The following is a 23,213-nucleotide window of genomic DNA, read 5'->3' on the forward strand; positions in this document are numbered from 1 at the left end:
CATTATACTGTTAAAAACAACGTAATTAACTTATATTTTGTGGGTAAAAGGCTTAAAATGCAATGTCTTTGAGGGAGGACTCGTCCTAATACTAATGACCCCCCCTTTGTCAAGACCCTGGATCCGACATCAATAACGTAAATAAAGGGGAAAAAATAAAACAACAAAATTTCAATTTAATTTGAATAATAATAAAGCGAGTTTTACAAAACATGTGTATAAACAAAATTCTGGTAATTATATTTGAAAATATCAATAATAGAGGAAATACATAGATAACTTGCATCGAGAGGCACATTTTTACAGCAACTATACTCAACTCAACCTCTTAATTTAGCCAGTTGAGCTTCAATATCATCATCACTCATCCCTTTAGCTTTAGAAGCTTCGCCGATTTTACCCTTCTCCGGTAAAGGAGCCCCAGCCATCTAATAAATCGAAAATAATGAAAAATACTGAAAAAAAATCTGTTATTAAAATTACCTTCCCACTAATTTCAATTCCGATTTCATCCAAAACTCGAGTTACAATGTTATCACTCTCTTCCTCGTCCCCAGATTCGGTTAACATATCATCCAGCGCGTCGTTAACTGAAGTATAAAAATTTTCACCTAAAATCACTGAAAACTATAAAAAATAACTCACCCATTTCATCCGTCATTTCCATTTTCATATTTTCCCTAGAAAACGCGTTAAGTGTAGAAGCTAATTCTTCGGGGTTAATTATTTTGTTCATGTCCGACATGGTTTTTCCTGCAGTGCCCATTGCTTCGGCCAACTTAACATTTGCTCCCATAGCTTTATTTTGAAAAGCGATCCCTTGAACTTTGCTGCCCGCAGTATATGTTCTTTGTTTTTGTTTACGAAGTTGTACTAATTGCTTTGCTAATACCCTACATCCTTCAGAATCTCCTTGTTTGGCTAATTTTTTTATTTCCTGTTCCTTTAAGTAAAAACACCTAGTAAACTATGAAAGAATATCGCATGAAATATTTTATTTATTTACCAATTTCTGTTCTTCTCGTTCTAGCTGCCGACGATCTCTTTCGATATCTCTACCCACTTTTCGTAATTGTCTATCAGCTTCTCGTTGATCGTCTAACAATATAAACTAAAATTTCAAGCTTATTTTATTTAAATTAGTCGCACTTACCTTTTGGATCTGGTTTTGACCAAAAATTAAACATTTTCGTTATAAATATTATCTATATTATTAATTAATTATACAATAAAATCAACTATTACTCATACTTGTTTTTAGATAGATGTTTAATTTTGACAGTTATTTTCTACTTCTTTTTTACTAATAAATTACTAGAAATTATATAATTTTCTTTTACTTCTTCTTAGACCTTTTTATTTGTTTTTCGAGATGATATATCTTGATTTTACGTCTGTTTCCATATAAAATCAGTTGTAAAGAGATCTAAAATTAAAAAAAAGAAATCTATATTTTCAAGTAGTAAACGTGCAGTATTAGTCCTTGAACAATTTAAAATAAAAAAGAAGACGTCAGACTGTTATTTGTTTATACAATAATTTAAATAATGAAATTAGTTATAACATTAAATATAATAATTACAATATTAATTAATAATGTTTATTGTTCAGCTGGTGACAATTCTCCATATTACCAAAGATGTGTAGAAAATTGTGAATTATTGAATTGTACAAGAGGTATTAAATTTTAGGTTATGCGAAAGTTTTTCGATAACTTTTACGTTGTTTTTAGACGGTAAAGAATTTCGTGAAAATAACCAACCGTTAATTAATAAATACACATTTTGGAATTGTCATCACGAATGCGAACACGAGTGTATGTGGAAAACCGTCGACGCATTTCACGAACGTAACTGGAGAACTCCCCAATTTTACGGAAAAGTAAATACTTAATTTCCATTTCATAAGTTGTTATAGTAATTCTAATGTTTTTAGTGGCCTTTTATACGTGTATTAGGTATGCAAGAACCAGCTTCAGTAATTTTTTCTTTATTAAATGCTTTTGTTCATGTTAAAATGATAAAAAAATTTAGAAGAGAAGTGAGGTCGGATAGTCCTTTGATATGGTTGTGGCACGCCTTTTTCATAGTAAGTTTTTCATTTTTATATATTATAAATACTTTACAAATATAATCATAACTTTAGGTTAGTGTTCATGCCTGGACATGGTCAGCTATATTTCACTATCGCGATTTTCTTTTAACTGAAATTTTGGATTATGCTTGTGCTTTTTCTATGATTTTAATGAACTGTTACGTTATGACTATGAGGTAAGATAGTTTCAAACATCGCTCTATAGTATTTAATATACGATTTTATAGGTTGTTGTATGATAAACTTCCTGTTTACATTTTATGTGGAATCACATTGATATTTCTACTTTTTTTGGTCAGTCATATTGGATATTTAAGTTTAGGACACATTGATTACAGTTATAATATTGAATTAAATATTGCTGTGGGTAAGTAAATCATTTTGTAATCAATGATAAGAAAAAGTACATTAGAATTGCTATGCTTTCAACATAAAATTTCTTCAATTTTAAAATGAAGTTTCAATTTTTTTGAGAAATTGTTTAGTTTTATTACTGGATTTGCATGAAATTGTACAAATTTATGCATGAATTCAGTTTTATAACATGGAATTTCTGCATATATGCCATAAATTTAAATTATTTTTGATAATTGTTTCATTTCATTACTGAATTTGCATGATTTTCAGGAAATTGCACAAACTTATATGCATGACTTCAATTTTTAAAAAGGAATTTCTGCAATTTTAGTTTGAGTTTTCATGTTTTTTGAGAAACTGTTTATTTTATTACTGAATTACTGATTTGCATGAAATGGCACAAATTACACAAATTTGTGCATGAATTTAGTTTTAATGGTCGAATTTCTTCAATTTATCCATAGTTTTTGCTAACTTACGAGGAATTGCATATCAATCAATCAATTTGACTTTTTCTCAAGCAATTCCACAAATTTTTGCATGAATTTAGTTTTGGAATTTCCTTAATCTATGCATAGAAATGCTCCATTTAATTGATGAATTTGACTCTTTTATGACCTTTTGTTGCTACGCCCTTATTATTTTATTATTTAGGTACTTTTACCGCATTATGTTGGTTCACTTGGTGTATATACAATAGATCGAATCAAAGATACGTGTGGAAATGTGCTATGTATTTAGCCCTATCTGGACTCGTATTGTTACTCGAATTAATAGATAGCCCCCCAATATTATACATATTTGATTACCACTCATTGTGGCATCTTTCCACCGCGCCTCTAAATATATTCATCTATAGGTGAGTCACTATCTAAAATTTCATTCTAAGGTACTAATTTTGTTGTTATCGTTTTCCAGTTTCGCTATCGACGATTGTAAATATTTGAGAAATGAAATGGGGGAGATTCCGAAGAAGATACCCTGAGGAACAGAGAAAAAACACAAGAAATATAAGCGAAGACTTATAAAATCGACTGGTTCTCTCAGAGCGATATCTTTCTATAAATAGAGAGTTTTAACAGTGAAAAAGGGGAAAAATAAAGCTGATTGTAGTTAGTTTTGGATATTTAAGTAATTTATCGAAAATAATGTATAAATCATTCTTTTTATATAATAAAATCTAGTAGTACGCATTTTTCAACACTTGTATATATTTTGTAAATAAAATTTTTTATTTAAAAATGTGTTTTATTGAAATAAAAAACCTTTTTTCAAGTTAGAATATATTTTCCTAATATTATTGTCACAGTCACTTCAATTTTTTCGAAATTTTAGTATTTCAACTCAATTTTTTCCAAGTTTACTAATCTAACAAGTTTAAAATCACAAAATTGTAATACGTAAACATTTAAGTACACTTTAAGTGACTTATTTTTAATTTAAAAGAACTATTTCATACTCGAAATTATAAATCTAATCAGTCCAGCCCTGCTTTTATAAAAATATCACACACAATTAAATAACTTAAAAGTGAAGAATCTTATCAAATTATATTACCTGTCAGTAAATTTTTTTAAAATTAAACAAAACTTTTTAATATTAATTCGATTCCAAACTAAAATTGTTTTGAGATTATAATATATAATGACACTATAAACCGCGAAAGTAAGTTATATTCATTAATACAAAATTTAATAAACTTTATTAATAACTTTTTACAAAAAATAACACAAAATATTCACAAGATAATTTAAAACAAAACAGCAAACAACTTTTTTCCATTTAAACATTTGTTGCCGAATATCTTTTACGTTTATTACTGACAACTACATGTTGTCTTCTACTATGTCGAAAACAAATTATGGGATATCTTCTTTTACGTTACTACATGTTAAACAGAACTAACTTCATCGTAGTTATGTATGTTGTTGTGTTTACCAGATTTTATTAGTATTCTCTGGGGTAAGTCGGAAATATAGTATTTTTTACATTCAATTGAAATATACGATATATGTGCTTAAAATATGATATTTAAATCATAAAAACATCAAGTAAAATCTCATAAAATAGAAAATTATTTATAAAATGCTAATGAGCTGATATTTGAAAGACTGTGGATTGTTATGTTGTCCTCTGTCTCGAACAAATGTTATGGGATTTCTTCTTTTACGTTTCTAAATGTTAAATAGAACTAATTTCATCGTAGTTTTGTATGTTATTGTATTTACCAGTGGCGTAACAAAAAAAACTTATAAATTCGATTTGACTAGTATTCTCTGGTTGTACATCCGGAAATTCAACGAAAATATAGTATTTTTAGATTCAATTGAAAAACTACGATATATGTACTCAAAATATGATATTTAAATAGTAAAAACGTCCTAAACAGACTTTTAAACAATTGATAAGGTAATTTAGACCCTAAATGTCGGCTCTGGTTTTATATTTTTTAATTAAAACCCAACATACTTACTCTGATGATGAAATAATTAGGCGAAACTATTAGAAAACGTATGATTTGTTTCAGTTTCTTTCATTTCATTCATCAAAGATCATATCGTTTTTCAACTATATTACTACGAATTTAGTTATTTTTTTGTTTCAAAATTACTAAATACTATAAACTTATAGTTAGTTTAGTTCTGTGGTACCGGTAACGTATTTGTCTTCTTCTCTCATTCATACTTCAACGTCAAATGTAATTTTATTTCAATTTGATGATCATATGGTTCATAAACGATGAATCAGGTTATTAAAAAATTCAATTTTATTAAAAAATAATTTGAAAAATCATCTATAAAAAATGGAATTATTATTATTTGGATCAATTATCCCAATTATAAATGAGAAAGAATATGACTCGTTCATTAACAATTACGATTAGTTTGGAAGAAATATACAAATGTTCTAGTCTTTTTTACTCTAATAAGCTCTTGAGATGGATAGATGGCGTTCTATCTACGGATTATACACGTCCAAGAAGAAAAATTAACCTAAAAAATTTGTGATATATATTTAACATTTTTTTTAAAACAAAACTAATATTCCGAGAGTCGTGAATGTAACTTTTAGTCTCCATATATACAATTTGTTAACGAAACTTTTATTTCTAACGTAAAACGTATTTTTTTTAGGTTAGTTTTACCTCCGTACATAAAAATATTCTATTAAACACCCCTACACTATGATTGTTAACGTTATATATAAAATATGTACAATTTATAAAAAAAATAAAATTAAAATCGTTAAAAAAGTTAAGGAATAAATTATTGCACTTACATTCATAGCATTTCAAAAACCCAATCGGATTCTTTATTCAACATAAACAAATATTAAAATGAAAATCTTGTAATCAGGTTCAAATTTGACTTTGTACAAAAAAGAGCAAATGGTCAACGTTAAGTAATTATACATCCACAACTGGACCAATCACAATTTAATTAGTACTTGATTTCAGTTGACATTTGACATATCGTATGTATCGATAACTGGAAAATCGATTACAAGATCGTTATATTTCATTTTAATAATGGAAAAGTGCTTTATAACAAATCAACAATTATACAAATAACAAAACAATTTTTTTTCTAACATTTATTACACTACTCAGGATAAATTTGAGGGTAAGGACTTTTTCTACTTACCCTTATTGACTATTCGATTATTGTAATTGCTACTATTCGTATCGTTTGGTCCGGTTTTTTCTTAAAAACTGTACTTTGTTTGAAAAACTCATTTTGACTGCACATTATTTGTATCACCGTCGCAATCAAGTTTTTTTATTTTATCGGTTTCATAATATGATAAAATTAACCCGAATATATCAAATTTCGTTTTAGATTTCGAAATTATCGATTTTTGTATCATTTTAATGGAATGTTTCAAGTATTTTTGGTATTAAAATGACTTAAACCTTCCCGCATTAACACTGTTGCCAACTTTGTTCAAGAATTATATAAAAACAAAAAAAATGGTATGAATAATTATTTTCAACGTTGCCAAATTCTACAAATTATCCGTAAATAATATGTTTGAAATGACAGAACCATGAATAACAATATACGATGTTGACAGATTTTAAATTTTGTTTGAAAAATATATTTTTACTAACTATATTTTTAATGTGCAGTCTTTATATGTTTCAGTAAAAATATATGAGTTCTTAACCATTATTCGTTTTTTCGGTTCACCCAGTATATATCGGAGTAAAATTTACCCCCCAACCACAAATGATCCCGGGTCGATCACCCAAAACAAGAAAATTGTTATTTTGATCAATATTTTTTGTTCACCCTGGATATTCTATCGTATAAATCATCAGAGGAACTTTGTGATTATAATTTCTATGTCAGTATATCATCAAAAACAAAAAAATGTAATTTTTTTGTTTTTAAAATAAAATGGGATTTAGATTTTTTTGTTTCATCCAGTATATAGCGACTTATGAGTTAATAGAAACCAGAAAACAGAAAAAAAATATCATTTTGATCCATTTTTGTGGTTCATCCTATATAAATTCTCCTACGAAACAACAGAAACGTTAAAAAAGGAAAAAAATCATAATTTTGACTAATTTTTTGGTTCACCCAGTATATATCGACGTATAAGTCTACCAAAACATTAAAAAAAAGGAAATTGTAATTTTCACCAATTTTTATGATCCCTTCGTTATATATTGGCTCTTGAGTCAAGAAAAACAGCCAAATAGAAGAAAAATCTTGATCCATTTTTTTGGTTCACCGAGTATATGTAGAAAAACGAGGCAACAAAAATATGTGAAATATAATTTTGATCCATTTTCTTGGTTCACCTAGTATATATTGTAAATGAGGAACATTATAATTTTGATCAATTTTTTTTGGTTCACCTAGTATATATTGAAATACAAGTTAACAAAAACATCGAAAAAGAAGGAAAATCGTAATTTTGATCATTTTTTTTGGTTCACCAAGTATATATAGATATACGAGCCAACAAAAACATGGAATTTGAAGTAAAATAATAATTTCGTTTTATTTTCTTGGTTCACCCGGTATATATCGACTTAAGAACTAATAAAATATGAAAAAATCATCGTTTTGATCAATTTTTTAGGTTCATCTGTTGTGTATTGACGTATAGGTCAACCAAAACATCAAATAAGTAAGAAAATTACGATTTTGATTCCTTTTTTGGCTCACCCAGTATATTCCGACTTATGAACCAAAAAAAACTTAAAAAAATAGAGAAATTATGATTCTGAATCATTTGCTTGTCCACCCAGCATACATTCACGTACAACTTTTCTCAATTACAGTTTTAGCTCGTCGATTACCAAAAAAAAAAGGGCATTCCATTTACGTTCTGATTTGTTTGTTTCACCCCGTATATATAGACGTAAAATTTTTTTAATTGTGATCGGCCCTTTTCCCATTCATATACCCGATCCACCTTTCGGCAGTAACTTTAAACAAAGAAGACGAAGAAGAAGAAGAATCACCATCCATGGTACTCAACAACAACAATTGATTAACGTGGGTGGCGTGATAATCCCATCGAGCCAAATTCGGCGCCGTGTTTATAGTAAAATGACGCAAATCATACGAAGTCACGCTACCCATATCGAACAAACTAATCATACGCCTCAAAGACACCATACCGTCATTAAACAACACCTCTGCTTCCCTACCGTCCTCCAAAGGAGCGATACTCATCAAATCATACAACCCCAACAAGGAATAAATAAAACCATTAAGAACGAAAGACGCTGGTTGAGTGGGGTACTCCTCGTACCACGGGTACTTATCGAGAAAACTAGCCCTAACACCACCTAAATCACTCGATACTTTAAAGGGTTTCAAACCCAGTAAAGCAGCAGTTAGATAACGGATATCACCACCAGAATGGTAATACGCCCTAGATAAAACCGATATAGCATGTCCTTGGCTCATCGACGAATACCAACCTGTAAGAAAATCATTTATTATCCTTAGAAATACCTTTGGGGTTGATTATTTACCGGGTTGTAAATCTTGGAAACCGGGGGCGAGTTTTCTTTTAACTGGTATAGGCCAACCACCAGTTTGTTTGTCTTGATGTTTGACGAACCATTCAGCGGTGTCGTAGAATTGTTGTATATGTTCCGAAGAGGATAAAGTGAGGTTATCTATACATCCGGAACCTCTTAAAGTTATTTCTGTTAACCTCATTTTCGATCTCGATAATTTTATTTTTGATTTATCTTTATCGAAAAAACTTATACCTTTATGTAGATCGACAATGAGGTCTCTAGTGAGTTTTTTCCACGTTCTTTTCGTTCCTATACCGTGATAAATATTATTATCCTGTAAATTAATTTTTGTTATGAGAAAATTTTAAATTTAAATAAGATCGTCACCTGTGAAGTTATCCATACGTCCGAAGTTATATAATGTAAAAAATAAATTTGTTTAGTTTCCCTGTTTTGTAAAGTTATAGTTACGCTACTGTTACCACTTAAAATTAAATCTAAACTCATGACGAAATATAAAACGTGATCCATTTTTAATCGAATACCTTCCTCGTAACTATCGCTAGTTATAAATTTCAATATTTTACTATTAAAATTATTATCGAAAATTCTTTCAAATTTTGCCGTCGACGGTATTATCCATTTACCTAAATCTCTATCACTATCATCAATCATCTTTCTTCTAGGTTCCGGTTCAGTTAAATTTTTACTAAAATGCGATAACCCAAATTGTGCTATTTGCGTAGGGTAATAATAACCTATAAATACGAAAGAAAAAAAACAACACCTAATTCAACCTGATGAAAAAAAAAAATAATAATTTACCTTGACTTTCCCATTGTGTAGAAACCGGTACTCCTTCAATAGCACTAACACATTTAACTCTATCTCTCACTTCCACGTTATAATTTTCGAAATACATAAACACACCCTTCGGATCGTATTTTGATTTAGGACGATATACTTTACTATAACTATGAGACCATTCGAATCTTTCAACTCCATCGTACGTAGCTAATTTACCATACACTTCGAAATAACGATGTAGAAATGAAAATGGAAGATAAACGTCGTCTCCTTCTTTTCGACAACCTATTATATAGTCGCCGTTTATTTCGCAATCTATTTCTTCGGTTGTAAGAACATCCAATGATTTAGAATTAACATTACCCCATTCTTTAACCCTACTTCCACAAAAGGAATATAATGTTAGGATTGTTAGAATACCTATGACGAAAAGAAATAATAAAGTTACTTTTAGATTGAACCGCATCATAATAAAAAATAGTGGCGGTTCCTAAAATAATATAACTGTTTTAACAAATATTTGTTATTAATTATTTTAATACTGACCACACTCCTGGTATATCCAGGCTTATTATCAACTAGATTCATTTAGTTGTTTACATAATTATGTAGATAAATAAATTAAAATAAATATTATTTTATTAAACATACAACATTGAAAACATTCAATATAACTATTTTATCTGTCAATAATTTATACATCAATTGTTTGTTTTAATGATTCTAATAAAACGATTCGTTCGTTTAAGTAGATCCCATCTTTGTTGCCCTACAGTATTAAACAAAGAAAGACAATGCCAATAAGTAGTAGATCAGTAGCATGTCATCATTGATTTCTCTGATTATATTCAAAATATTTCACGCCTATATTAAAGAAATCATCCTTTTGTATGAAATTTGGAATCGATTCCGAATATAGGATCGCAAGCTTCATTAGCTTTATGAATATGTTCCGTCACCAGATTCGTGCGTGGCTCGAAATTGTGTACTTACAAAACATGCTCCTTGTGTTCGTGGAGCACAAATTTCTAATTCCGAACATGTTCTGAATACGTCCAATGTATCCTCGGACATGGGTAAGGACTTTTAATCTAGCGCATGTGCATTCATCCTTTTTGTTTTATTTGCCACGAAATAACCTCTATGGTTTTCTACGTAATTGTATTTTAAAAACGTGGCTGTTGATTTTACACTTATAAATATCAAGAATAAACCTTCGGCCAGTATTAAGGTGTAGACGAACACAACAATGACTTTATTGACAGTAGTTTTTTATATCTGACACAAGGTTAGATAACTTGAGAAAAAAGTGAAGACCTAACTTAACCTAACCTAACCTTTTCAAGGCTTTTAAAAATCTTGTTGTGTTCAACAACGTACCCAAGGTATTCGATTTTTTCCTGGAATAGTGTGCATTTTTATTTGCTTAAATTCAGATCTAATTTTTGTAAGTCCTGGAGGCAGAGTTCAAGGATTTTAATGCACTCTTCTTTGGGGGAGCCAATGCACACAATGTCATCAAAATACGATATAGTATTGGGTAGGCCTTTTAGAATTTGATCAACTGTACGGTTGAATTCGCTAGGAACTCGGACGTTTCATGAGGTTGTTTCCTCTATGGGTTGAAATCGTTTGAATGCGACTTGATTCATCATCGACTTGAGCGTGCAAGTAGGCTTTGAGACTGTTCAGTACGTCCTCAACTCGGCGAATGGGGTAATTCGAATTGACAAGTTGTTGGTTGACGGCCATTTTCTAATCAACACAAGTCGTACATTTGGTATCACCACCAAAGCTTGAGCTTCTAGGGCATCCAATTCTTTCTCCACTTTTTCTCTTAGGGCATAGGGTACCTCTCGTGACTTGAAAAATATTGGCTTGGCGTTTTCCCGTAAGTGCAGCGATACCTTGACGTCAGGAACACAGCAAATACGTTCATCGAAAACTTGTGGGTACATTACAGCAAGATCTTCGATGGTGTCGACGTGCTCGACTTGAAAAATCTGTCCATGCGAAGACTTGTATTTTTCAAGGTCGTTGAAGTTGATTCGCAAATGGCGGATCTAGGTTCGACCGAGAAGAGCGTCGAATTCCTCTGGAACCACGTAGAGTTCTTCCGTGGAACACTTTCCTTGGTATTCTACTTGTACTTCGACTGACTGACTGATTGAACTGACCTGAACGACGAGGATCATCACCAGAAATAGCAGCTTGAATCACCATATCTAGTAGCTTCTTCTGTTCCTCTTTGAACTGTGCGAATTGATCGATAGTGAACAGTGAAATTGGATGAATACTGACTTTATTGACAGTAGTTTTTTTATATCTGACGCAAGGTTAGATAACTTGAAAAAAAGTGAAGTAATAAAGAAGTCACTACCAACTACGCAGGCGCGGTATTATCTTGTTATTGTTACTAATTTCACGATGACAGTCACAACAGCAAGTTAATTATAAACATTTTGTTTTCCTAGCTAGTTTTGAATTCAAATTATAATTTTAGATGTTCATAAATCGTTTCGTAAAGGAATGTATTTTCAGAACATAATATTCCAAATGAAGCATGCGCATTTGAAACGTCCAGAAGATATTCTGAATACATTCGGTACCTATCACGAACAAAGCTATTATGAACTTATTCAGGATGTTGATGAGCAATCTCTAACTATAATCGATTGTAATCAATAATTAAATCGTTTTGCGAACACGAAACGGATTCTAAAAATTCTGAACTATCCGCGAACGATTTTGAGAATGCGTGAGTGATCAGTTCTTAAACTGATTCGGATTCGTACTAGCGAACAAAGCTAATTATAGTGTTGATGACTTATTTATTTTAATAATTATATGCTTAAATACGTCTTCAATATGAGACAAAATGTTTTATTTAGTAACTAAAATTATTCCTATTTTTATATCGAGAACCGACAACTTTGTAATTGGTTTTGAAAATTTTTGCAGATAACTGCCTACTTTAAATCGACGAGACGAAGTCTAGCAACTAGAAGAAGAAATAAAAAAAAATTGTTGATCTTGACTATACGTCATTGGTCAAAGAATTAGAGAAATTTTTGTGCCCTAAGACAAATATAGAGATTTCTCAACATGTTTTTCTCTCAACTTGAGAAAACTCGTGGTTCATTTATGGCATTTGGTTGGAGTTAAGGGTTGATAATAAAAATGCGTTTTGTATAATGAAATTTCGTTTTTATTGATTGAAAAAATCAAATTTAACACGAAAATCCAGCAGGAACGTAGTTACAAGAATTCGGGGTACCGCCGCCGGTTAAATTGATGTTGGAAAAGGTCCAGTCGTGACATTTCGCTCCGCATTTAATGTAAATTTGTCTAGCCCCATCTGCTACTGTACCATAAATCTGAGACATTTTCAAATTTTTCACTTCTATGTTGTTATTGAGGTGACCCGCGTTACCATAATCCATTTCGACGAATATACCTTGTTGACGAACCCCTAAAACCAACAAAAATCGTTTTTTTTTTATTAGAAAAAAGTCATATTTGTTGTTTCATAACGAAGTTACTATTATCCATTCCACCAAAAGTTAGTGATTCATACAATTTATTATTATTGTTGATTCCACCAAAAGTTATAGTTTTGATTTAGAAATTCCGAAATTATTTATGTTGATTCCACCAAAAGTTTTTATTTAAATTTATTCCCAAGTCCCGTCGTTCTGATTTGATTTATCAGTAGGTATAGAAAATTATATTTACCTACGAGTTTAACATTTTGGAAAGAGATGTCGCTAATTTCACCAGGCCCTCCATTAGCCATGGCGATAATTTGTACACCCGTAAGCCCGCCTTCCATGAGGCAATTATGGAAACTGATGTTCTTGGTGGTGTTTTCTTCGTAACTATCCGTGGCGAAACCTGCCGTAGCGCAAATACCGTTCGAATTAACGCAGTGGATGTTAGTGAATACCATGTTGGAACCTTGGTTAACGTATAAACATTGTTGATATATAAGTTCGTACACCAAGCTATGCAGCTAATTTCTGTTTTTGAAAACCCCGTGGTTAACATCTTGAATTAGAAAAAGTTTAGGCTTAGTAACCCCACCAGTCCCAGCTTGACCATCCCGATATTTTTCAAAATTTCAGGTGTTACAAATGGGATTGATTAACTTTTTGTCCAGTTTTTGAATTGAATTTAGATAAGAAACGTAAGTATTTTAAGGAGGTGGCTACCTATAGAATATTGTGGCTTGGTTGAAGAGGGGTACGGCACAATAATGGTTGTTCACGATTATTTACGACGACAATCGTATATTTACGAGAATCAACTGTGTTTAAAATAAAGTTTATTTGATAACTTTTGTGATAAATGTATAGTAAATTCTAGTACTATAATTTATAATAAGTTGTTTTTTTGGTGCAAGTACTTATAAATTACCAACTAAAATGAATTGATGATTTGATCAAAGTATTTCGTCAATATTTACTCAAAAGTATGTGATAAAAGTGAAGTGCACTTATATTCCTGTATAAAAAAGAACGTTTGCAATTGAAAATAAACAAATTTAATAATCAAAATGATTGTTTTCAAATCTCTAATTTTTCTTTGCTGTACAATTTTTGTATCCAGCACCGAAATTATATCACAAGTTTCAAATTTAACTAACGATTGTTATATAACTCAGTACTCCCAAGTAGCTAATGCACTTAGCAAATGTACGAGTATTGTTATTGATAGTCTCGTAGTACCGAGCGGTAAAACCCTAGATTTGAAATTGAAAGATGGTGCAATACTTGCTTTCAAAGGTACTACTACCTTCGAAGTTGGTTATAATGATGTATATTTAATGACTATATCAGGAAACAATATTAATGTTTTCGGCGAATCAGGTAAGTGATTTTTTTTTAATTTATTGCTTATATTAATTGAATATAACTAAATTTTTATACACAGAGTTTGAAAAATACTTTTTCCTCTATTCCCAGCAGAAAACTAATCGTGAACAACCATTTTTTTTTCAACCAAGCCACCATCTTCTAGAAGTAGCCCCTCCTTAAAATACTTACGTTTCTTACCGAAATTCAGTTCAAAAAACGGACAAAAAGTTAATCAATCCAATTTGTAATACCTGAAATTTTGATCTTTTTGTCCCAAGCCGAGATGATACGGAAATATAGTTGAAAAAACAAAACATTCTTTTGCTTTTATTTATTGTTGGTTGCGTCATCTGAATATTTCGAATATTATCTACAGGTTCTCTCATACACGGTCAGGGTGAAAAATATTGGGATGGTCAAGGTGGGTCTGGTGGGGTTACTAAGCCCAAACTTTTCCTAATTCAAGATGTAAACAACGGGGTTTTCAAAAACATAAATTTGAAAAATTGTCCCATGTTTTGTACCACCATATTGAAAAGTAACTATGTAACAATAGATGGTTTCAAAGCTGATTGTTCGGAAGGAGATAGCGGGTCGGCGGTGAGTTATTTGGTCGCCAAATTTGAAGGCGTGAAATGAAAAATTTTAACATTTCAGCATGTTGGTAGAAACACCGACGGTATTGGTATAGCTTGGTGTACGAACTTATATATCAACAACGTTTTCATCCATAATCAGGACCAATGTTTATACGTCAACCAAGGTTCCAATATGCTATTCACTAACATCCACTGCGTTAATTCGAACGGTATTTGCGCTACGGCAGGTTACAGCCAGACTAGTTACGAGGAAAACACTACCAAGAACATCACTTTCCATAATTGCGTCATGGAAGGCGGGCTCACGGGCGTACAGATTCTCGCCAAGTGGAATGCTGGACTGGGTGAAATTAGCGACATCACTTTCCAAAACGTTAAACTCGTAGGTAAGTATTTTTTCGAAAAAAAATTGGATTTTTATATACCGGAAAAACTCTAACTTGGTTAATACTGAACCAAATCAAAATTATTAAATCAAATCATACAAATTACACTTGAGAAAAAAAACTTTTGGTGGAATCAACAAGTATAACTTGATAGGAATATTAGTTTTTGGTGGAATCGACAAAAATAATTTTGGGGTGCATTAATAAAAACATTAGTTTTGGGCGAAATCAGCGAAACATTTTTGAGATAAATTGATTAAAACATTGATTTTTGGTGGAATAGACAAAAATAACTTAATGGTAAATTACTTAGAATATTTATTTTTTAAAGAATCGACACGTCAACTTCGGAAAAATTAATAGAAATATTATTTTTGGTGGAAGCATTAAAAATAACTTTGGGGTGAGTTAATAAAAACACTGATTTTCGGTGAAATCAACGAAAGTAACTTCAGGATAAATTGATTGAAAAACTAATTTTTGGTGGAATTGACAAAAATAAATTCAAGGTGAATTAATTGAAACATTTATTTTTGGTGGAATCGACACAAATAACTGGAATGAATTAAATTTTGGTGAAATCGTCAAAAGCTACTTTGGAAATTGTCTATTTATTTCAGGGGTTCGTCAACAAGGTATATTCGTAGAAATGGATTCTGGTAACACGGGTCACATAAATAACAACATAGAAGTGAAAAATTTGAAAATGTCCCAAATTTACGGTACCGTACAAGGAAATGGCGCTAGAGCAATTTACATTAAATGCGGAGCGAAATGTCACGACTGGATATTTTCCAACATCAATGTTAGTGGCGGTGGTACTCCGAATTCTTGTAACTACGTACCTGCTGGGTTCTCGTGTTAAATTTGATTTTTTCAATCAATAAAAACGAAATTTCCTTATACTAAAGGCATTTTTATTATCAACCCTGTACAATATTCTCTATTAATATTCCTGTATAAATGGATCAGTTAATAAAGAAAGTAGTTTTTATTGGTAACGTTCCAAGGAAACACCAAAATGGACTAACTTCAATATATTTTCTGAGCTTTCGAATACTTATGTATTCATCGTCTGGGACTGAAATTATGGTCAAATACAATATAAGAAATATGTATAAATGTATAACGATAATAAAATTTTACTTACAATAATTAATTAAGATTTCCAGTGACTTTGATATTATTGAAGCTTGTAAAAATTTTCAACATCATGGAATTCAAAATTCAATATTCAAATTGACTTTAATAGAAATATTGATTCTGGTTACTATAGGATTTTTAATCAATTGGTTAGATTATGAATAACGTTGAATTTTCATAGGTTAGATAAAAAATTTTACAAGTTTTAATAATATCAAAATCACCGGAAATCTTAATTAATCATTGTAAGTAAAATTTTATTATTGTTATACATTTATACATATTTCTTATATTGTATTTAACCATAATTTCAGTCCCAGACAATGAATACTTAAATATTCAAAAGCTCGGAAAATATATTGAAGTTAGTCCACTTTGGTGTTTCCTTACCAAGTTTCCAATAAAAAACTACTTATAATATAGCTGGCAAAGACTTCTTTACAAATTATAATATATATATATATATATATATATATATATATATATATATATATATATATATATATATATATACATATATAATAATATATATATATATAAAGGAAAATAGTGATTCAATTTTTTATCAACCCAGTAGTTGTACAGAACACTATCAAACTATAATTTTTGTTCATATATCGCCAAAAATCAAATATATGAGCAATTCTTTTGATATACCCCATTTAAAATTATCACAAACAAAAAAAAAATGAAACCCTTGAAAGCGAATAATGCGGGTTGGGTTGTCATTGCTGTTAGATAACGTATATTACTACTAGAATGAGGATAAGTTTTAGATAGCACGTGTCCTTGACTTATCCTTATATTTGATAATTTAATTTCAAATTTATCGATATAAAAATAGATTATATGTACCTTTGTGATGAAAGTTTTATCAAACGTTTCTTCTAATTTCACCTACCATATTACTAAATCTTTCATTGACTATCGCCTAGGAATATAGCATAGAGTATATATTCTGATACAACCAAAGTTTTTATCATAAATTTGTTTACATTATTTTGTAAACAAATATACAACTATTTTTATAATACTGTAAATAAAAACATTGGATATGAATTTTTTATCTGTCGTTATTTTATAGTTCAGTTGTTTGTTTAATTGATTCTGGTATGATTCTCTAGTAGTTTATCTTTGTTGCACTCGGGTTATTAAAAAGAAATAAATTATTGTCGACCGAAAAGTTTCACTGTAATAAGTTATCAATCAATGATAAGTGATACATAATCACAGCTATTTGATAATTATGATTCCGAATCAGATGGATCATGTATCATATGATTCATAAAGCAGAGCAATCGGTTTTCCGTGGAAAATTTAAAATTTACAAAATACTTTTCCGTTACGTGCCTTAATTTGTACGTTGTGTTTAAATGATTAATATTGAGAAATTATTAGTGATTCAACAGCACTTATTAAGATTCTTTAAAATTAACCAAAAAAAACGAACTAGCACTACCACACGTCAGTTGACCGCATATGAAAAGTCCTATCATTGATTATAATCATGTTCGTTCAGTTTTCAAAAGACGGTGACGAGATCCGGATCACTTTCCGATCAATCAGATCAGGATCGGATTAACTCTTAGTTTACGAATATTGATGTATAATAATTACTTAATATACGAGGTATCATTCACAAATATATTTAAAACAAAAAATTTAATCAACTTGTAATTTTTTGAAACTTCCTTCTACTCCAAATATTTCATTAGCGTTTTTGGGTTTACCATGCCTTTTAGATTCATCGACGACTTGGTTTGTTAAAAACACTATTAATTCCGCATTGTCGTTCATTTGACATTTAGTTTTTTCTAAAACATGAAAAATTGATTTGATAGGATTTAAAAAAAATTGAAAATTCAAATAATACCTTGTAAAATTTTTATAGATTCACAAGATCCTCCGTATTCTTGTGGAAAAACATCTTTCGGTATTTGTTTGAATATGGATTCAGTATTAGTGTGTAAATATAACTGAAATAGAGAAAATGACGTTGGTTGTAATGTCGTATAGGCAACACTGATTACCGCTTACCGAGTCAATTAGTTCTTTTTTCATAAACGGTTTAATTAAAGCTAAAATTTTATCCATAAAAGAAACGATATTAATAAATTGGAGGCTTTTCAATCTTATCGGCATACCTTCCTAAAATAAATCCATAACTAATGTTTCTGTTAAATTCTGATTGCAAAATATATTCACCTGTAAATAATACAAAAATTTTTTAATAACAATTGGATTCAATTTCAAAAAATGAGCAAATACAATTCCCTTCATATCTACTACGATTTGTACCCCTTGAGGGGGGCCATTTTGAAGAGTATACACCACGGTTGCCAAATCGAATAGATTAAATTGAGATGCAACTACGTAATTATCCGGATTCGTGTCAATTAAACTACATAGCACCACTAAATCACCAGTGTCTGTTAGTTTAGGAAGAGGATAAACTAATCTGAAATTAAAACGAACCATAACTATAATGTACAATAAAATATGAAGATAACCTACAACGTATTGAGAGCTAATTGTAAAGCCTCGTCAGATTTCGGATTCTTTGAACCAAAGATATCACCACATATCGTCTTTACTGTGAAATACGTATCTATGGAATTTTTGGTAGCTTCAATACCATAATAACAACTATGTAAAAATATAGCTACTTGCAATTCTAAAAACAAGTATTGTATATTGCATACCTAATAGGAAGAGAAGATTAGTTGTCTAATTGTAAATACCATAGAAAAATTAGAGTGTGTAGTTAAAATGATCATCATAGAATAATTACACTAACCAGAGACATTTGGTAAATGAGGTTGTTTCTCTAACCATTCCATCAAACCTTTAACATCTTCTTTTTTCAATTTATCATCTTTATTGTACAATTCTTCGACTTTTATTTCCTTGTAAGACATATCTGTATGAAATTTTACAAGAAATATTATTCATAAGAGAACAGTTGAATTAATTTACTCGTGCAGAAAAGGCCATTCTTGAATATCGAGATAGAAGAATAAAATATTTTTATAATATATGTAACAAAAATTATAGTTTTTTTTAAATAATAATATATTTAAATTATTCGAATATAAGAATATTAATACAATGTTTAAGTCTCAAAAAAAATAGTTCTGAAAATCTTACTATTATGTTCTCGTCAAACTGGTTGCTTCGTAGTTGAAATGTATTTAACAAATGAACAAAATTTATATTTTGTATTGTTTTGATACGTAAAATTGGTAATTTAATGTAAACATTTATTATTGCATGACACGCATCCATTAAAGAAATAATTAAAGAATAAATGTGTATAAATTGTAGTAATGATCTAGATATGATGTTAGTGATTCATTTATTATATATTTGAAGATGTTTTCATTAATAACAAGAATTGTTCTTTATTTTGTGTACAGAACCAGCAACTAGAAGAAACAAGTTAAATCTATGAGATTCAATTTTTTATATCGAATGAAAAATGTTTTGTTTTATAAATTTGGGAAAAATGTAGAATAATTTGGACTATCCTAACGCAAAACAAGTTGTTTTTGTAGTATAGGTACTTTTAGATTTCATATTATAATGAATTGATAATTTGATCAACGAATTTCGTCAATATTTATGCAAAAGTATGTGATAAACATGAAGTGCACTCATGTCCTTGTATAAAAATAACGTTTCCAATCGTAAAAAAACAAATTCAAACAATTTTCTTTTCAAAATGATTGTTTTCAAATCTCTAATTTTTCTTTGTTGCACAATTTTCGTGTCCAGCACCGAAATTATATCACAAGTTTCAAATTTAACTAACGATTGTTATATAACTCAGTACTCCCAAGTAGCTAATGCACTTAGCAAATGTACGAGTATTGTTATTGATAGTCTCGTAGTACCGAGCGGTAAAACCCTAGATTTGAAATTGAAAGATGGTGCAATACTTGCTTTCAAAGGTACTACCACCTTCGAAGTTGGTTATAATGATATAACTTTGATGACTATATCAGGAAACAATATAAATGTTTTCGGCGAATCAGGTAGGTAAGTGATATTTTTTTAATTTATTGCTTATATTATTTAACTATGAATTTTTTTATCATAGAGTGTTTAGAATGTTTTTTATTTACTTCTTTATAAACAAAAACTAACCATTTTGTCGCAATGTAACCCACCCTACGAGGGGTGATGAAATAATAATCATGTTTCCTCACTTTGTCACATTCATTCTTCAACTGAAAAAAACTATGAGGGGGATTGTATGAAATAGGTCCTTTGTCATACTTTGAACCAGATTTTGTTATGTATTTCAAAATAATATCTTTGAATATATTTTTTTAAAAATATTTTTTTTTATTTTGGATCTCATGGCATTAGAAGTAAAATTTTCAATATTTTCTACAGGTTCTCTCATACATGGTCAAGGTGAAAAATATTGGGACGGTCAAGGTGGGTCTGGTGTTAAAAAACCAAAACTTTTCCAAATACATGACGTAAACCATGCGGTTTTCAAAAACATCAATTTGAAAAATTGCCCTTTGTTCTGTCTTTCAATAGTTAAAGCCACAGATCTATCGATAGATGGATTTAAAGCTGATTGTTCGGAAGGAGATAGCGGGTCGGCGGTGAGTTATTTGGTCGCCAAATTTGAAGGCGCGAAATGAAAAATTTTAACATTTCAGCATGTCGGCAGAAACACCGACGGTATTGGTATATCTTGGTCATCAAACGTACGTATCAACAACGTTTTCATCCATAATCAGGACCAATGTTTATACGTCAACCAAGGTTCCAACATGGTATTCACTAACATCCACTGCGTTAATTCGAACGGTATTTGCGCTACGGCAGGTTTCGCCGAGGATAATTACGAAGAAAACACCACCAAGAACATCAGTTTCCATAATTGCCTCATGGAAGGCGGGCTTACGGGTGTACAAATTATCGCCATGGCTAAAGGAGGACCAGGTGAAATTAGCGACATCTCTTTCCAAAATGTTAAACTCGTAGGTAAATATCATTTTCTATACCTACTGATAAATCAAATCAGAACGACGGGACTTGGGAATAAATTTAAATAAAAACTTTTGGTGGAATCAACATAAATAATTTCGGAATTTCTAAATCAAAACTATAACTTTTGGTGGAATCAACAATAATAATAAATTGTATGAATCACTAACTTTTGGTGGAATGGATAATAGTAACTTCGTTATGAAACAACAAATATGACTGTTTTCTAATAAAAAAAAAACGATTTTTGTTGGTTTTAGGGGTTCGTCAACAAGGTATATTCGTCGAAATGGATTATGGTAACGCGGGTCACCTCAATAACAACATAGAAGTGAAAAATTTGAAAATGTCTCAGATTTATGGTACAGTAGCAGATGGGGCTAGACAAATTTACATTAAATGCGGAGCGAAATGTCACGACTGGACCTTTTCCAACATCAATTTAACCGGCGGCGGTACCCCGAATTCTTGCAACTACGTTCCTGCTGGATTTTCGTGTTAAATTTGATTTTTTCAATCAATAAAAACGAAATTTCAATATACATACGCATTTTTATTATTAGCCCTTTAAGATTGAGTCAATCTTACTCCCCCGATAAGACAAATAACAATTATTGCTCTACTCCACCCCACCGCCATACATGAACCACGACACGACCACGAGTTCTCTTTAGAACTTAGACCATTTATAAACACGGTTTACTGCTACTTTAACTTAATAACAACGACAATATTCAGTATTTTCATTTTTTTATTATCAATCTCACGTTTAGAATTCAATATTTTGTCATCATTTGCGAACCAATTTCTTTGTTTAAAGTATTTTCCATATACCCGGCGTTATACGAAAACAAAAAACCCTAGAAAACCATGAAATCCCTACATATATATATAATTCATATATATAATACTTCTGTAGAAGTAAAACAACTGGAAACTGTTCCGAATAAGAGAGACAGAGGTTCCAGCCCGGTTCTGCGCATTCTCAAGCATGCGCAACCTGTACGAAGTATATGGAACGAGAGATAAAATAGTATATTGTCGTTATCTTAATAGTAGGACATTCTTTCCTGTCCATATATAGAAGTATTACATATATGATATAAAGGATTCTGTCGATAAAGTAGTGAACATCATTATTTTTAAAGTTCTTAATTGGAAATACTCTTGAAATAGAGCGCCTTCGCCATAATTAACGTAATATTAATTTCCTAATTGGTACCTTGTCCCAAAAAAATTACGTATACAAATCAGGATGAATTAATTGATTTATTTATATGAGTTCTTAAATAGTCTTTTACCTTGAATGTTATATAACAATTTTTTTTTTGTTGCACGCAATCACGTAAATTAATAATAGTTATTGCTTCTCTCCCAACATCAACTTTTAATGAGAAAATAATGTCACGTTTTAATAATAATCAACCTCAAATTGAAAATAGTAAGTATCAAATTCAATGAATATACAATAATGTACGAAATACCCGTTTCTAAAATCTAATTATACACGATGTTAGTTCAAGGTCAAGTATTAAATTAATACTGTTCTTAATATTGACTACACAAACTGCTTTAAACCATTTTTCTAATAATATTACTATACAATAGGACAAAACAAATATCTTATATCGCAACTCAGTTCAAGGCACGTTCTTTTTCAGTCTCGCAAGTGAGACCAAATTGAATTTTTACCCGCAATCTGCACAAGCTTGAGACCCTGTGGTTTAGCGAGTTTTGAGAAAGTAAGTTTGAGGACAACAATTTGTCTGATTTTGTCATCAAAATAAGCAAATTAGTACACGATATTAAAGTATTGAAAACATTCATTGATGTATATAATCTTATTGAGAATATTAACTCACTTTATTCAATGAACAGTAACGTGATTATTCGAGTATAAGATCATAACTAAGTGCCTCAGTCCACTTGAATGTAAATGGACAGCAGTTAATATCAGCTCAATTTGAAATGAATA

At 30.3% G+C, this 23,213-nt stretch overlaps 7 protein-coding genes across 9 annotated transcripts; 3 read left to right on the forward strand and 4 right to left on the reverse strand.

Annotated features, from left to right (window-relative positions):
- Window positions 1-219: 219 nt before the first annotated feature.
- Window positions 220-1,288, reverse strand: LOC130901062 (charged multivesicular body protein 2b-B). The gene is made up of 5 exons (XM_057812140.1): window positions 1,154-1,288; window positions 1,007-1,098; window positions 646-943; window positions 484-590; window positions 220-428 (listed from the first exon to the last, which is right to left on the reverse strand). The coding sequence occupies exons 1-5, from the start codon at window positions 1,185-1,187 to the stop codon at window positions 321-323; spliced, it is 639 nt and encodes a 212-aa protein (XP_057668123.1). The 5' UTR covers window positions 1,188-1,288; the 3' UTR covers window positions 220-320.
- Window positions 1,289-1,505: 217 nt separating this feature from the next.
- On the forward strand, window positions 1,506-3,693 carry LOC130901229 (post-GPI attachment to proteins factor 3). Its single transcript, XM_057812438.1, has 7 exons — window positions 1,506-1,677; window positions 1,733-1,881; window positions 1,936-2,088; window positions 2,146-2,270; window positions 2,322-2,461; window positions 3,106-3,310; window positions 3,370-3,693. Exons 1-7 carry the CDS (start codon window positions 1,548-1,550, stop codon window positions 3,434-3,436), a joined length of 969 nt encoding a protein of 322 aa, XP_057668421.1. The 5' UTR covers window positions 1,506-1,547; the 3' UTR covers window positions 3,437-3,693.
- Window positions 3,694-4,136: 443 nt separating this feature from the next.
- On the reverse strand, window positions 4,137-9,980 carry LOC130901726 (D-glucuronyl C5-epimerase B). 2 transcript variants are annotated; one of them, XR_009060323.1, is made up of 6 exons: window positions 9,794-9,980; window positions 9,266-9,737; window positions 8,828-9,198; window positions 8,450-8,774; window positions 7,400-8,395; window positions 4,137-7,318 (listed from the first exon to the last, which is right to left on the reverse strand). XR_009060323.1 is itself a non-coding variant. In XM_057813287.1 (5 exons), the coding sequence occupies exons 1-5, from the start codon at window positions 9,833-9,835 to the stop codon at window positions 7,839-7,841; spliced, it is 1,767 nt and encodes a 588-aa protein (XP_057669270.1). In that variant the 5' UTR covers window positions 9,836-9,980; the 3' UTR covers window positions 4,137-7,838. The 2 variants fall into 2 exon arrangements, 1 of the variants encoding a protein (XP_057669270.1); XM_057813287.1 differs by having other exon boundaries at window positions 4,137-8,395.
- A 2,452-nt stretch (window positions 9,981-12,432) lies between these two features.
- LOC130901768 (uncharacterized) lies at window positions 12,433-13,319 on the reverse strand. Its single transcript, XM_057813355.1, has 2 exons — window positions 12,983-13,319; window positions 12,433-12,719 (listed from the first exon to the last, which is right to left on the reverse strand). Exons 1-2 carry the CDS (start codon window positions 13,194-13,196, stop codon window positions 12,478-12,480), a joined length of 456 nt encoding a protein of 151 aa, XP_057669338.1. The 5' UTR covers window positions 13,197-13,319; the 3' UTR covers window positions 12,433-12,477.
- A 248-nt stretch (window positions 13,320-13,567) lies between these two features.
- LOC130901765 (polygalacturonase-like) lies at window positions 13,568-15,998 on the forward strand. The gene is made up of 4 exons (XM_057813351.1): window positions 13,568-14,115; window positions 14,480-14,703; window positions 14,761-15,088; window positions 15,709-15,998. The coding sequence occupies exons 1-4, from the start codon at window positions 13,803-13,805 to the stop codon at window positions 15,951-15,953; spliced, it is 1,110 nt and encodes a 369-aa protein (XP_057669334.1). The 5' UTR covers window positions 13,568-13,802; the 3' UTR covers window positions 15,954-15,998.
- Window positions 15,999-17,861: 1,863 nt separating this feature from the next.
- On the reverse strand, window positions 17,862-22,618 carry LOC130901767 (alpha-tocopherol transfer protein-like). 2 transcript variants are annotated; one of them, XM_057813354.1, is made up of 7 exons: window positions 22,540-22,618; window positions 19,029-19,151; window positions 18,746-18,905; window positions 18,437-18,689; window positions 18,269-18,379; window positions 18,105-18,207; window positions 17,862-18,045 (listed from the first exon to the last, which is right to left on the reverse strand). In XM_057813354.1, exons 2-7 carry the CDS (start codon window positions 19,147-19,149, stop codon window positions 17,894-17,896), a joined length of 900 nt encoding a protein of 299 aa, XP_057669337.1. In that variant the 5' UTR covers window positions 19,150-19,151; window positions 22,540-22,618; the 3' UTR covers window positions 17,862-17,893. The 2 variants fall into 2 exon arrangements, with proteins under 2 accessions (XP_057669337.1, XP_057669336.1); XM_057813353.1 differs by lacking the exon at window positions 22,540-22,618 and adding an exon at window positions 19,379-19,435.
- LOC130901766 (uncharacterized) lies at window positions 19,535-21,780 on the forward strand. Its single transcript, XM_057813352.1, has 4 exons — window positions 19,535-20,265; window positions 20,630-20,850; window positions 20,908-21,235; window positions 21,499-21,780. The coding sequence occupies exons 1-4, from the start codon at window positions 19,887-19,889 to the stop codon at window positions 21,738-21,740; spliced, it is 1,170 nt and encodes a 389-aa protein (XP_057669335.1). The 5' UTR covers window positions 19,535-19,886; the 3' UTR covers window positions 21,741-21,780.
- Window positions 22,619-23,213: the final 595 nt, after the last annotated feature.

This window comes from Diorhabda carinulata, chromosome X (assembly GCF_026250575.1).
Source record: "Diorhabda carinulata isolate Delta chromosome X, icDioCari1.1, whole genome shotgun sequence".
NCBI lineage: Eukaryota > Metazoa > Arthropoda > Insecta > Coleoptera > Chrysomelidae > Diorhabda > Diorhabda carinulata.

Coding starts and splice junctions, on each gene's coding strand:
- LOC130901062 (XM_057812140.1), bottom strand. CDS start 1,187: ATGTTTAATTTTTGGTCAAAACCAGATCCAAAAG. Junction 591..645: donor GGAAATGACGGATGAAATGG/GTGAGTTATTTT, acceptor TTTATACTTCAG/TTAACGACGCGCTGGATGAT. Junction 429..483: donor GAATTGAAATTAGTGGGAAG/GTAATTTTAATA, acceptor TCGATTTATTAG/ATGGCTGGGGCTCCTTTACC.
- LOC130901229 (XM_057812438.1), top strand. CDS start 1,548: ATGAAATTAGTTATAACATTAAATATAATAATTACAATATTAATTAAT. Junction 2,462..3,105: donor TGAATTAAATATTGCTGTGG/GTAAGTAAATCA, acceptor TTTATTATTTAG/GTACTTTTACCGCATTATGT. Junction 3,311..3,369: donor CTAAATATATTCATCTATAG/GTGAGTCACTAT, acceptor ATCGTTTTCCAG/TTTCGCTATCGACGATTGTA.
- LOC130901726 (XM_057813287.1), bottom strand. CDS start 9,835: ATGAATCTAGTTGATAATAAGCCTGGATATACCAGGAGTGTG. Junction 9,738..9,793: donor CTGGATATACCAGGAGTGTG/GTCAGTATTAAA, acceptor ATATTATTTTAG/GAACCGCCACTATTTTTTAT. Junction 8,775..8,827: donor ACGTATGGATAACTTCACAG/GTGACGATCTTA, acceptor ATTAATTTACAG/GATAATAATATTTATCACGG.
- LOC130901768 (XM_057813355.1), bottom strand. CDS start 13,196: ATGGTATTCACTAACATCCACTGCGTTAATTCGAACGGTATTTGCGCT. Junction 12,720..12,982: donor CCAAAATGTTAAACTCGTAG/GTAAATATAATT, acceptor TGTTGGTTTTAG/GGGTTCGTCAACAAGGTATA.
- LOC130901765 (XM_057813351.1), top strand. CDS start 13,803: ATGATTGTTTTCAAATCTCTAATTTTTCTTTGCTGTACAATTTTTGTA. Junction 14,704..14,760: donor AAGGAGATAGCGGGTCGGCG/GTGAGTTATTTG, acceptor TTAACATTTCAG/CATGTTGGTAGAAACACCGA. Junction 15,089..15,708: donor CCAAAACGTTAAACTCGTAG/GTAAGTATTTTT, acceptor TATTTATTTCAG/GGGTTCGTCAACAAGGTATA.
- LOC130901767 (XM_057813354.1), bottom strand. CDS start 19,149: ATGTCTTACAAGGAAATAAAAGTCGAAGAATTGTACAATAAAGATGAT. Junction 18,906..19,028: donor TCATTTACCAAATGTCTCTG/GTTAGTGTAATT, acceptor ACTTGTTTTTAG/AATTGCAAGTAGCTATATTT. Junction 18,380..18,436: donor AATTTTTGTATTATTTACAG/GTGAATATATTT, acceptor GATTTATTTTAG/GAAGGTATGCCGATAAGATT.
- LOC130901766 (XM_057813352.1), top strand. CDS start 19,887: ATGTCCTTGTATAAAAATAACGTTTCCAATCGTAAAAAAACAAATTCA. Junction 20,266..20,629: donor AAATGTTTTCGGCGAATCAG/GTAGGTAAGTGA, acceptor TATTTTCTACAG/GTTCTCTCATACATGGTCAA. Junction 20,851..20,907: donor AAGGAGATAGCGGGTCGGCG/GTGAGTTATTTG, acceptor TTAACATTTCAG/CATGTCGGCAGAAACACCGA.